This window comes from Trichomonas vaginalis, chromosome V, assembly GCF_026262505.1.
Source record: "Trichomonas vaginalis G3 chromosome V, whole genome shotgun sequence".
In the NCBI taxonomy this organism is placed as follows: Eukaryota; Parabasalia; order Trichomonadida; family Trichomonadidae; genus Trichomonas; species Trichomonas vaginalis.
The window spans coordinates 6,080,404-6,093,818 of NC_067207.1; the positions used below are offsets into that span (position 1 = coordinate 6,080,404).

General features: G+C 29.1%; 3 protein-coding genes across 3 annotated transcripts, besides 10 other annotated features; 1 reads left to right on the forward strand and 2 right to left on the reverse strand.

Moving 5' to 3' along the window:
- Positions 1-586: 586 nt before the first annotated feature.
- On the reverse strand, positions 587-2,423 carry TVAGG3_0286710 (uncharacterized protein; the record flags this gene model as incomplete). Its single annotated transcript, XM_001298480.2, has 1 exon — positions 1,830-2,261. One exon carries the CDS (start codon positions 2,259-2,261, stop codon positions 1,830-1,832), a length of 432 nt encoding a protein of 143 aa, XP_001298481.1.
- Positions 2,424-2,574: 151 nt separating this feature from the next.
- TVAGG3_0286720 (uncharacterized protein) lies at positions 2,575-5,801 on the forward strand (the record flags this gene model as incomplete). Its single annotated transcript, XM_051229018.1, has 1 exon — positions 4,453-4,749. One exon carries the CDS (start codon positions 4,453-4,455, stop codon positions 4,747-4,749), a length of 297 nt encoding a protein of 98 aa, XP_051098748.1.
- Positions 5,802-6,511: 710 nt separating this feature from the next.
- Positions 6,512-6,532: a mobile genetic element.
- Positions 6,512-6,532: a terminal%2Cinverted (terminal inverted repeat of Kolobok-N2_TV transposon ID:TVAGG3_0286730).
- A 1,458-nt stretch (positions 6,533-7,990) lies between these two features.
- Positions 7,991-8,027: a mobile genetic element.
- Positions 7,991-8,027: a terminal%2Cinverted (terminal inverted repeat of Banshee-A3 transposon ID:TVAGG3_0286740).
- Positions 8,028-9,198: 1,171 nt separating this feature from the next.
- Positions 9,199-9,236: a mobile genetic element.
- Positions 9,199-9,236: a terminal%2Cinverted (terminal inverted repeat of Banshee-A3 transposon ID:TVAGG3_0286750).
- A 241-nt stretch (positions 9,237-9,477) lies between these two features.
- Positions 9,478-9,695: a mobile genetic element.
- Positions 9,696-9,732: 37 nt separating this feature from the next.
- On the reverse strand, positions 9,733-10,326 carry TVAGG3_0286770 (Rab5b GTPase; the record flags this gene model as incomplete). Its single annotated transcript, XM_001583735.2, has 1 exon — positions 9,733-10,326. One exon carries the CDS (start codon positions 10,324-10,326, stop codon positions 9,733-9,735), a length of 594 nt encoding a protein of 197 aa, XP_001583785.1.
- A 151-nt stretch (positions 10,327-10,477) lies between these two features.
- Positions 10,478-11,307: a mobile genetic element.
- Positions 11,304-11,991: a mobile genetic element.
- Positions 11,992-12,698: 707 nt separating this feature from the next.
- Positions 12,699-13,066: a mobile genetic element.
- The last annotated feature ends 349 nt before the right edge of the window (positions 13,067-13,415 follow it).

Below are 13,415 nucleotides of genomic sequence, written 5' to 3' on the forward strand. Positions count from 1 at the left end.
ATAAGTCAATTTAAACTATAATACCTTTGGATCTTAATAGAATAAATAATATATTAATTATCAAATGAAAATACTGACTTGAATGGAAGTTTGATATAACAGTTATGAATTGTCATCAATAGATATGAGAAATATCGTGGAAACAAGTCTGCCCAAACTGTAACAGATTTCATGCAAAAAAATGAATCTTTCTGAGCAGTTTATTAAGTCATTACCCAGCAGATTTATTTAGCTACCATGTTCGTTTTATTCACTATATACGGTTACGTTTAGAACAGTAGGTTGCGTGCGTTACATAAATAGACAGCAACTCATATAATAAAAAATTCGATGTATTATACGCCATCGAATAAAGTTAGCTACTGTAAGCTTAACATTACATTGTGCTTATTTAAATCCTCGATTACTAATCTTTTCAAATTATTCAATTTCCCAGTAAGTTCGTGTTTTCAAAATATAAAATTGTACCTGAAAAAAATTATGATAAAAATGATGTGCACATCAAGTAGCGAGAATTATAGTATCAAGGAAGTCCACTTTTTGAAAGCCCACCAAAAAATTTGTCAAAAAATTCAATGGGTAGGAAATGGGATGATGCTGAAGACAATTTATTAAGGAAACTCGTAGCTCAGCATGGTAAGCAATGGAGTTTGATTGCTTCTAAAATTCCCAATAGAACAGCATCTCAGGTTTCTTCCCGTTGGGAAAAATGTATTGATCCTGCTTTAACCAAAGGACCATTCAGCCAGAAGAGGATGCAGCGATCATAGAATATGTTAATAAAAACGGTCCACAAGCGCCTAGATTGGCAGAAATATTGCATCAACGTTCTCCAAAACAGTGCAGAGAGAGATGGTTTAATCATCTTGATCCTAGCCTTTCCAAAGAATCATGGACGAATGATGAAGATATCATAATTTTTGAGCACTATCAAGTTTTGGGACCGAAATGGTCTACAATTGCAAAATATCTACGCCATCGATCTGACAACTCAATCAAGAATCGTTGGAACTCATCCATTTCAAAGCGAATAAAGGTGGATGCAAACGGAAGAAAAATACTTGTTGGAGAGCCATCGAAGAAAAATCATAAAGTAAAGAATCGCCACAAACCAGCTCTCCAGCCCCTCCCCATCCCTCCCGGCCCTACCGCTAACAGATTAAACATCGAAGTTACTCAAAACGGCGCTCGTCAGCAAGATCAATATTTACAGATGCCACCGATGATTAATTATCCTGGATATCCGCCTGGCCTCCAGCCAATGCCAATTCCACAGCAGGCTCAGTCAATGCTTCAAATTCCACAGTTTATCAGTCAGCCTCAAATTCCAAAGCAACTCGGAACACCATTGCAAGCACAGATGCCTCAACCAATACAACAATTACAACAGATACAAATGCAGCAGCAACAGATGAGTAAAACTCTTGGACAACTTACCCCTCAGATTCCAGTACAGAATCAATTGGCTTCACAAATAGGCCAACCAACACCTACAATACCAGCCCAAATTGCTCAAACTCCAGTTGGAGAAGCTACAATCCCATATCCGTTATTCGCCACCACTGGAACACCAATTCCCGATCTTTTCTCTCCAACATCTCCATTCGGTATTGGTGGGCCATTCGCGATGCAGTCCCCTGCTGTTACAAAACCAAGCGAGGCAAATGTTTTCAAATAAATTGTTAATTTTTGTGTTTATTTTACTTCAAATTCTTAAAATATTTTTATAAAACTTGATTTAGAAATGGTTTATTTATTATTATAATTATAAATTTTATTTATATATATTTTGAGTTTGACAATAAAAATATAAAGAAATAGATTTGTATTTAGTTGTTCTTCTTGTTTTTGGCCTGCTGTTGCAGCTGAGCTTGCTCTTTTTGAAGTCTTTCCATTTCTGCTTTCTGTTTTTCAGCGAAAGCTTTCATTTTCTCGCCTAAATTCTTTGGACAAATGAATTTCTTAAGGATGATGAATGCTGGTATGATTAAATACATAAAATTGCTGAAATCTTGGGCTTTGGTGAGTGGATCACTAGCGGAAGCTAACTTTGGATGTCTAATTGGAATTGGGTATTTCTTATAAGTTACTCCGTCAGAACTTGCTTGAACAAGTCCATTTTCATTGACTTCAAATTCGACTTTATGAAAATCGCACCATGGATGTAAAAGTACAGCTAAATGCTTACCTGGTTCTACTAATACATGTGTTTGGTTCTTGTTAAGTGTTGGAATTAATTCTTTTTCGTTGTTGTCTATCATTAAAAAGGCCAATCTCGGATCATAGGTGCATGAAGATGTGTACTTGACTTGAAATGCTACATCAACTTTTGCAGCAAGACTGAAATGTGATAATAAAACATTTAGAATCAGAAAAGTGACAGATCATTCAAGCTAAATTATCGAAAGTTAGGACGAATTTAGCTATTTCTCATGTTTTTCATATAAACAAAACTACAGATTTAATTTTCAGCTTTTAAAATACTTTAAAAATGCAAGAATTTTTTCGAAAATCAAGCTTTATTTAAAATTAATCGTTTTGTATTGAAATTTAAAATGTCCGAATATTTGTTGGGGAAAATCAGAAATATTTCAAGTTCTGAGAGCGTAAAATCAATCTTAATACAGTTCACTAGCCATTATTAAACTTATGCGCCAATAGATATCATGCCGTTCATATTTAATTCCTAATTGATTTATTCAATCCATAAAAACACATTATGTCTTATTGCACAATTTAGAAAACATCATTTTAGACTTTATTTCATAATGAATAAAGCATATATTCTTTGAATACCAGAAATAAAATCTCAATTTTTAATAAACATTGGGTTATTGGGATTATGTATTTAATAATAATATTTGAGCATGTTTTGCTATTTAGTATTTCAAATCTCTAGTTCAAACTCTGGTTTCATTCAATACAAGGATGGAACTAATCAAACAATTATTGGATGTACAAAGGACTATGCAGGAGATGTTATTATTCTTCAAACTGTTACTGAAATATATAGTAAAGGCGAATCTAATTACGCGTTTCAAAACTGCAAAGAAAATATAACGTCACTTAATTTCGAAGAAAATAGTCAAATCGTTAGCATACATAATTTTAGTTTTCATAATACTAATTTATTGTTTGCAAATCTAAGCCAATGCAAATTGCTTTATTTTTTGAATGGATCACTCTTTTTTGGATGTTACAAACTGAAATCAATAATATTGCCCCCAAATATTTCAAGTATAGAAAATCACTGATTTACCAGATTCTGTTGTTCATTTAATATTCCTACCGTTTGCTGAAAGCGGAATAGCATCAATAAATATTTCCCAAATTCTCACTTAGTAGAATTTGAAGAATATTGCTTTTACTCATCTCCACTCACTTCAATTTTCATACCAAAATCAGTTATAAAAGTTTATTCTCTAGCATTTGAGAAATGTCCATTAGAAAGAATATCAGTTGATCCAGGAAATACAATCTTTAAAACAGATTCTAAATCACTCTTTTCAGGGCCAGATAACTCAACACTAGAATATGTCATTGGAACATATTCAAGCGAATACGTTGTTCCTAGCTTTGTTAAAAATATTTCCGATTATTGTTTTAATTCTGGAAATATTTCATCAATTAAACTTCATAACAATATTTCAATAATAAGGGATTCTACGTTCTCTCGTTGTTTATCATTAACAAGCATTGCATTCCCAAAAAGTCTAACATATATTGGCGATTATGCATTTGAAAGATGTTCAAATCTAACAAGCATTTCGTTCCCAAAAAGTCTAACATATATTGGCGATTATGCATTTGAAAGATGTTCAAATCTAACAAGCATTTCGTTCCCAAAAAGTCTAACATATATTGGCGATTATGCATTTGAAAGATGTTCAAATCTAACAAGCATTGCATTCCCAAAAAGTCTAACATATATTGGCGATTATGCATTTGAACAATGATTAGAACAATGATCGCAATGTAATTTTGTATCTTAAAATCTTTATGATAATACTTACAATGCTAGTAAATAAGCAATCATTTCAAATAACGCTTGTAGTAACAAGCATAGAGCTGTGTAATGCCGTTAATTAACGAGTAAAAACTTAAGATTCACTCGAAATATGTTTACTTTTGGACTATTTATTCTTTGCAAGAATAATGTAGTATGACGAATATACATAGAATACTAACGCCAAAATTAATTCAAATTCAGGAGTTTTTCTGCAGAAAACAGTAGTTCATAATTGAGTTATACTTTAAATGACAATATTATCGCTAAATCTTGCGTTGTGATTGAGACTGTAGTTATAATTGAATTGTTTTCAGAATAACCTTATTCCAATTGAATAGAATACGGTTTTCAAAGTGGTGTGTCCAAAAATATTTTTGTAGATCAAGAAGTGACATGGGATGAATACTTTGGTGATGAAACATATATCAGTCTCTTCAGAAAAAATGGATTTGGTCCATTTTCCAAAGGAGTTGCAAATTCGTACTTCATCAGAAGATGCATTTATACAGAACTCTATCCACAAGGAGGTATTAGATTCCTTGATACAACCGATAACATGCGTATTTTCATTAATGACACTACTTTCCGATCATGTTATACGAAATATGAAGGACTTAGTGGTGGCTCATTCTATTGGCGAGCTCGAGGGAGTGTCATCCAATGTCGAAATTGCTATTACAAATCTTGGTGTTCTGGCTCTGGTCAAGCATACGGAACTACCGTTTCCTTTAACGGATTAAATCATTGTAATTTTACTACCTTTCATGATATAGGAATTGATATTAATTTATATAATTTCGGAATTGGCCAAAGTAGAGGAAATGTTTTCATAAATAATAATAACCTAACAAATTGCCAATGCAGAGATAATGCAGGTGTAACTTCAAATGCTTATACTACTTGCTATCAAAAATTTTCTAATTATCGTAATATAATAAATGGTTTTGGATCGTTTCTATTTATAAATTTATATTGCAACAATTGTTCTTTTTATCAAAATATAAATTTTATTAACAACACATCGCCAGATTCAATATATAATAACGGCCAGATATCAGGCAATGTCACTTTTCAAAATTGCGTTTTTAAAGATAATACATGTAAAGTCATTATTAAATGCTCACATTCAGTCAACACTATTATTTCTGACATGTATATTGAAAGTGAATCAAAGATATATGGTAATATTATATATTCAAACACAAAAGTTGCTGAAGAAGACCCAAATATTCTTCTTTCATTAGATGAAAATGTTTGTTTGAGAACTCACTACAATATTAAAGAACTAAGCCCTTATAACATATTTTCTATAAGTATCTACCTAGGATTTGCATGCTGAGTAGTTATAAAAGCAGCAATTAAGGAAAATTTTTGGTCATTCAAAGTCCGAAAATATCCACAACAGAAGCAAATTATATATATATAACCGGTCAAACAATTTTCTCAGAAAAATGTAAGACATTTTTTGGTGAAAATAGCGTTATTGTTTATTTATATGACACAGCTAATATTACAGATCCAATGACAAATGATTTAATTGATTTCATTTCTATTGAAATGAATGTTATTCCATATAAGAATCATAAATCAAGGAAAAACATATCAATTGAATCCTCTACATCTTATTGGTTTATTCCATAATATTCACAAATAAAATATTAATAACTATTCATTTCTCTCATTTTTATAAAATATATTTAAATTGATTGGGATTTGTGAAGATTATATGAATTTATTTTACATTTCAAATCAATGTGTGGTATTTTATGATATTAATCCTACAAAATGGGAATATATACCCAAAGAGTAACAATCAATAATTCTGCAAAATTTGGATGCTTCATTTGAAATATACTTATTTTTGGACTAAGGTCGCCAAAAAAAGTGCGGAAATTAAAAACCGCAGTTTGAGTACTTTCTGAGAGTCTGTTTGTCAGAAAGTATACATTTGTAAACTTTCTGACACTAAAATTTTTTTGTCCTTTCAAAGTTTTTGACAATGTCAAAAAGTATACATCGGGGCTCTCAATTTTCCTCTCAAACGGCGGTTTTTTAAAAACGCTCATTTTTTCATCGACCTTATTAATTCTTTGGGAAAATTTTATGTAGTATAACAAAAAACATTATTAGAGGTTTTAATTCAGAGTTCATGTTGTTAATGTTTCATAAACATCATACCAACTAGGACTCAAGTTAGTTCTCTGTTTTTATGCACTAATAACGCTGGACTAACGTGTGATAACTGTCATGATTCTACTGTTTTCGGAAGCATCGAAAATCAATACCAAATTACTACATAAACAACACCCGAAACAATCATGAAAACGCAAAATACAGTGACTGATGTATACTCACAGAAGAGAACAAGTTTCAATAAAGTAAAAATGAAGAAACGAACAACAGACGGCAAAAATTTATTACAACAGAGTTTTTTTCAGAATATAAATTTTATTAAGGGTGCACTTACGCCCTGATGACATGGCATTCAATTCAAATTAAAGCCAGATGGGCGTAAGTGCAGCCTTAACAACACATCACCAAAAAAAATTAGATCATTTACGAATAAATATATAAAACAATATGCAATCAGTTTGATTCTATCCATCTCCTATCTGAAGATGCCACACTTTCGTAGGTCACCTTGATTATTAGATTATGCGAACGAAGGTTGAAAGTGAAATGTATTATTACCCTAAATGGAATAGATAAAAATATGTTGTCATTTTTAATTTATATAAATTTCAAAAATAACCTTATTGTTATAAAATTGATGTATTCAAAAGTCAGATTATTCCAAAGAAAAAACAAAAGTGATCGAAAATATATTTACTCGTACATCAAGATGTTACATGGAGAGAATTCTTTGGTGATGAATCATATATCAGTCGCTTCAGAGAAAATGGATTTGGTCCTTTTTTTAAAGGAGTTGCAAATTCGTACTTCATCGGAAGATGTATTTATGCCGAACTCTATCCACAAGGAGGTATTAGATTCCTTGATACAACCGATTACATGCGTATATTCATTAATGACACTACTTTCCGATCATGTTACACAAATTTTCCAAATCTAAATGGCGGCTCATTCTATTGGCGAGAACGAGGGAGTGTCATCCAATCCGAAATTGCTATTACAAATCTTTAAGCATACGGATCTACCGTTTCCTTTAACGGATTAAATCATTGTAATTTTACTACCTTTCATGATATAGGATTTGATATTAATTTATATAATTTCGGAATTGGCCAAAGTAGAGGAAATGCTTTCATAAATAATAATAACCAAAGAAATTGCAAATGCAATGAGTATGCAGGTGTGACTTCTAATTTGTAATCAAAAATTTTCTAATTATCGTAATATAATAAATGGTGTAGGATCGAAGCTATTTTCAAATTCACGTTGCAACAATTGTTCTTTTTATCAAAATATAAACTTTATTAACAACAAATCACCAGATTCAATATATAATAACGAACAGACATCGGGCAATGTCACTTTTCAGAATTGCGTTTTTAAAGATAATTCATGCAGTTATATTATTAGATGCTCATATTCAGTCAAGATTATTATTTCTGACATGTATATTGAAAGTGAATCAAAGATATATGGTAATATTATATATTCAAACACAAAAGTTGCTGAAAAAGACCCAAATATTCTTCTTTCATTAGATGAAAATGTTTGTTTGAGAACTCATTACCATATTAAAGAACTTAGCCCATATCACATTTTTTCAATAAGTCTCTATTTAGGAATTCTATGCTGAGTTATAAAATATTATATCATACAAATAGTGAGTTAGTATAATTTATTTATGTTAAAAAAAATAGTGTTAGTTTAAGAATTTGAGGAAATTGAATAATTTTTTTTAAATAGCTCTTCATAATAAGAATTATTATTAAAGTCTTCGTTCAATCTATTTAATACGTCGTGCATTTCATTTGTTGATATTGAATATTTGCTTAATAATTTATCCTTATGTAATAAACAGAAATTCATCAAAAGTGACAGCTCTCAATTTTTTGACATTTGTAAATTCTAAATTGAATGAGAAAAATGAAATAATACTAAGCATAATACAAGATTCTAGATTTAATTATAATTAAGAAAAAGTTAGTTTTGAGAGTACTTTTCATAGGCATATAGAATGAAATCTTCTGAAAAATAATATCACATAAACTCATATTATTTTCTAATATATAACTATTTTATATAAAAATCAAATTCAATGATCTTAAAAGCGAAGGATAAACCTCAAAATTTACGAATATAATGAGTGGGAATATAATGCTTATCTATCATAAAACCATATGAAATATTAATTTTTGCTTTACGCCTAATTTTTGACGACAATTAGCAAAAAATGTTAAATGTTAACACTCAGTCCATTTGAATATGAAAAATAAAATTGACTTTGATTAAATGTTTTTATTTATCATGCAATTCTTCTTGCGACCAAAGATTTGAATAAAAGTTCAAAAAATAAGATAGCTTAAAAAATAATATACGGTAGTGTTTACTAATAGATGAATAGTATATAAATTCTATTAAAATGGATTTGATCCAAAAAATATAAAACCAAAAATAATTGTTATAATTTAAATGAAGAAGTAATTTAAAACGATTTTATTTATGATCAAATTTTATATATTTTTTTGGATCAAATCCATTTTAATAGAATTTATATACTATTCATCTATTAGTAAACACTACCGTATATTATTTTTTAAGCTATCTTATTTTTTGAAATTTTATTCAAATCTTTAGTCGCAAGAAGAATTGCATGATAAATAAAAACATTTAATCAAAGTCAATTTTATTTTTCATATTCAAATGGACTGAGTGTTAACATTTAACATTTTTTGCTAATTGTCGTCAAAAATTAGGCGTAAAGCAAAAATTAATATTTCATATGGTTTTATGATAGATAAGCATTATATTCCCACTCATTATATTCGTAAATTTTGAGGTTTATCCTTCGCTTTTAAGATCATTGAATTTGATTTTTATATAAAATAGTTATATATTAGAAAATAATATGAGTTTATGTGATATTATTTTTCAGAAGATTTTGTGTTCTTCTTCAAAATTTTTTATTAAAAAGAATCTTTACAAAATATACATTTACTTTAATTAATATTTAAAAACGTGCTCTATCAAAAGTTCCAAAAATTCAATATTTTAGCTTTTCTGAGGTGTCACTTTTGATGAATTTCTGTTTACAACACTTATAAACTCTATCATCAATGAGCCTCTTAATTGATGTTGCAAATCGCTTCTTTTCATCATTCATAATTTTTTTTTACATTGGCACTTTTTCCAAAATCATTAGTGTAAATTTTCCTGGGTAAATCAGAGCTATGGATATGAAAGTGTAAGATGAAATTGGAGATTATGAAGAACTGATCTAGAGTCAGAACTTCAAAGCCCCCAAATCTTAAATAGTGCAAAAAATTCAGTAAATGATATTTTTGAATTTTCTCGTGAGAACTTGAGAATGAGATAAATGTGCTATGCTTATATAACCCGCCATCTAATTTCCCCTCTAAAAGCTGAAAAAAGAAATGATTCAATTTTGAACAGATCATAGGAAGTTTCTCATATTTAGAGGAGGAAATGTTAGCTGTGGTGTACTTATTTAATGTTAATATATCACATCTCACAATTCCTTATAGAAAGATCAAAATATTGAATGATAGAAAATTTATTAAATCTTTTGCTGATTAGCAGCAAGTTCCAACCTTTTGGCCTTGTGGTAGGGAGACAGGTTGGATTGGAAGTGGATTACTATTAATTCCTCGTTTAACAAGAGTTTGTGCACAAAGAAGGAAGACTTCGTCAATTCCTATATCCTCTTTTGCACTTGTTTCAGCGAATAAGCAACCATATTGATTTGCTAGGCTCTTTCCTTGTTCTTCAGTGATATACTCAAGTTCCTTGAGATCTGCTTTATTGCCAACAATAACCCTGAGAAGGTTTTTATCACATTTTTGATCAAGTTCATTCATCCAAAAGCTGACTTTATCAAAGCTTTCCTTATTTGTTTTATCGTAGACAATCAAAGCAACATGTGAATATCCAAAATATGATCTTGTGATTGCAAGAAATCTTTCTTGGCCTGCTGTATCCCATATTTGCATCTTCACTTTCTTGTCATCAACATCAATGGTATGAATTCTGAAATCAACCCCGATTGTTGAGATGAATTGATTTGAGAATAAATCATCGGTATATCTTAAGAGAATGTTACTCTTACCAACCCCGGAGTCACCAATAATTATCACTTTGAAGAGATAGTCATAGTCTTGAGTGGACATCTTGTAATAATGATTTGAATAAACAATCCGTTTTTTCAATTCAATTTTTGGTGGGAAAAACGGACGGCTTGTCAAAATCAACAGTTAAATTTTCAAATTTTATCAAAAATTTTGGTAAGTAAATGGAATAGGAAAAATATTTGGAAGTTAAGGGTGCACACGAGAGGATCATGTAAACTTCAGAATTTAGAACCTTATTTTTAGGCATTATCTTGGCTACCTATTTAGGCTCGAAAAGCAAAAAATATCAAAAAATACAACTTAACTCCATTATGACCCTTTCATGGAGGTAGTTTTTATCCGCTAGTATTTTCCCTTTGAATCTTTTTACAATTCGAAATCAAATTCAAATCTCAGTAGAAGAAAGGAAGAATCGACTTACTACGGTTGTAATACGAATAAACACATATATTTAATTATTTTTATTTACATAATAATTGTTTGAAGCTCATATTCCATCAAATTTTTAAATAAAAACATTAAAATGTTGAAAATGTTCATATATTTTAATAGGGTTTTGGCACTTTATTGAGGAATTACTACATACATAGTCGAACTGAACTTGATATTTTGAAATTTAAATTATTTATCAAAATTAAAATTGAACTTGAAATTTATAATTATTTAGTCATATTTTGCATAATTCTAAGTAGATTTTGTAAAAAATCAAGAAAGAAAAATTTTAACGTGCTTTATTTTTTTTTTATAATAATACATATTATTATATAATTAACATATTCATAATGTTTCACCCTTTCAAAAATATAATCCTCCTCCTCCTCTCAAATAAACGTACATACGGGTGGCCTCTTTTTTCAAAAAATTAAAATTTGAAATTTTGGGCTCAAATATTAGAGATTTTTTCAACCTTCAACGATATATGTTGTCTATATCAGACCTCCTTTCTTTTTGATACTTAACATTGTTCCTAAATCTTAGCTGTTAAGGCTGTTCTGAAAATATTTTTTTTTCGAAAAAATTATTGCCTTTTTGAATAAAAATTTAAATTTTATTATATAATCATGATAATATCTTATAGAAATTAAAAGAAAATATTTTAAACCATTCAAATATTTTGAATGTCTTATCAATTTAAAATATTAAAAGATAGCTTGATTTTATCATCATTAGTTGTTATCAAAGTTTTCTTCTTTTGATGAACAACAGTAAATGATTTGTTAATTACTTGTCTTCCTTTTTCGCAGCAAAATCGAAAGTTATGATGATAATCTTGCTCTCAATTTTGAAACTCTCTGATTTACAAGTAAGCATTCCTTTGGAAAAGCAGTCCTATTCTGTTTTCAAGATATTTTAAAGCCTCCATTTCATACAATGCGCAGATCTATTCGAAATTGCAAGAACTCTCAAGAAAAATGCAGCATCAAAGAAGATTCCATAGTTTCTAGCATCAAAAATTTACAACCTTAATACAACAGTTAAAGAGAAGCTCGAAAAGAAAATATTTAACCATAAAGCTGGAAACCATTCGATATCTACTATTGGATCTAATAAAAAGTTAATTATAACATATTTAACATGCTATTTGTTGACTTTGTTCCATTATATTACCATATATATCTTTTTGAAATCTAAAATATTTTTACGATTTTAACCATGTGTTGTTGAAACCATATATCAATCTTAGCTAAAGTATAGTTTATGAGTAGTCATGTGATTTTATCCCAAGCATATGGGGATTCTAAATTTTTGTCCCTATCGTTATCCCAATTGAATTTTTTTTTGGAATTTAAAAATTTTTTTCTCCATGTAAACTTAAATTTTAATTTTTACCACTAAAATGCAATATTTCAACAAATTAATGAGTAATAATATTTTAATTTATAATAAATATTATAAATCTCCTCAATTTAATGTAATTATTGTATTAATTTTTGTTGAAAATATAAAATCTTCAAGTAAATGATGTGAATTTAATATTTTTAGAATGTTGTTTAATTGTACTATATTATGCATGTAAAATTTTGTTACAATACATTTTATATGGGATCCCCATTGCCCAATTGAGAGAAAATTGAGAGGTGGGATTGGGCTAGCCCAATTCAAAATATCCCAGGTGGAAATAAAAAAATTAACAATTCAACATAAAAAAGCATCTTAAATAATAATGATAAAAAGAAATTTTGTATGAATTTCAATCAAATTTGTTTTTATTCAACTTAAGAAATCACTTCATTAATGAAAGAAGTCGGGTTCACAACATATCCCGATCTTGAAACGAAACAACATGTTTTTTTGATGCCCTAAACGGGGGTCGCCAGCAAAAAAAAAGATGTCAAAATTTATCCCAAAAATTTAAAAAAAATCGAAGAAAGTGCATCCCAGGGATTATAAAATTTAAGTTTTCACATCTCTAGTTTATGAGTTTGTCACCATCTAACGTATGAATTTTCAAAAATGTCAAATATGTTCATTTTTTCTGTATATTCGGCCATAATTTCACGTTGTTATACTATTCAACTATTATTTAATATTTTTATCGATTTAAATATATGATGAGATGCTTAGTTCTCCTGGAAATCGATTTTTAATCGCAATTTTAACTTTCCAAAAAAAATTCAAAAATAAAAATCCCTCTCAATTTTCTAAGTTTTATAACTCGCCAAATCTCTAGCCAAATTTTTTTTGGCCCGTATAAATATTGTTAGGCACTATATAGGGATGCTATTTATCCTATTTTCATCCCATTTTACTGTTATCGCCTAGTGAATGTACCTTTTTTGATACTTAACATTGTTCCTAAATCTTAGCCGTTAAGGCTGTTCTGAAAATATTTTTTTTTTCGAAAAAATTAAAGGTAGTCTCACGAAAATACGTTTTCAAGATTATGAAAATTGAAGAAGTGAATTATCAAGATATATTTATGAGTAAACTATATTGTTTTAAGCTATCTAAATCTGTTTTGATATAAATTAAAGCGTATACTTATGCAAAATGCGAAATTTAAATTAATACTTTTTTTTGCTATTTGGACACAAAGCTAACAATCCATCTAATAAATGACGTATACCTAGCGAGATGAAGCATTTTAACATGAAAGACAAGAAAATCTGATTACTTGTGTTGAAAGT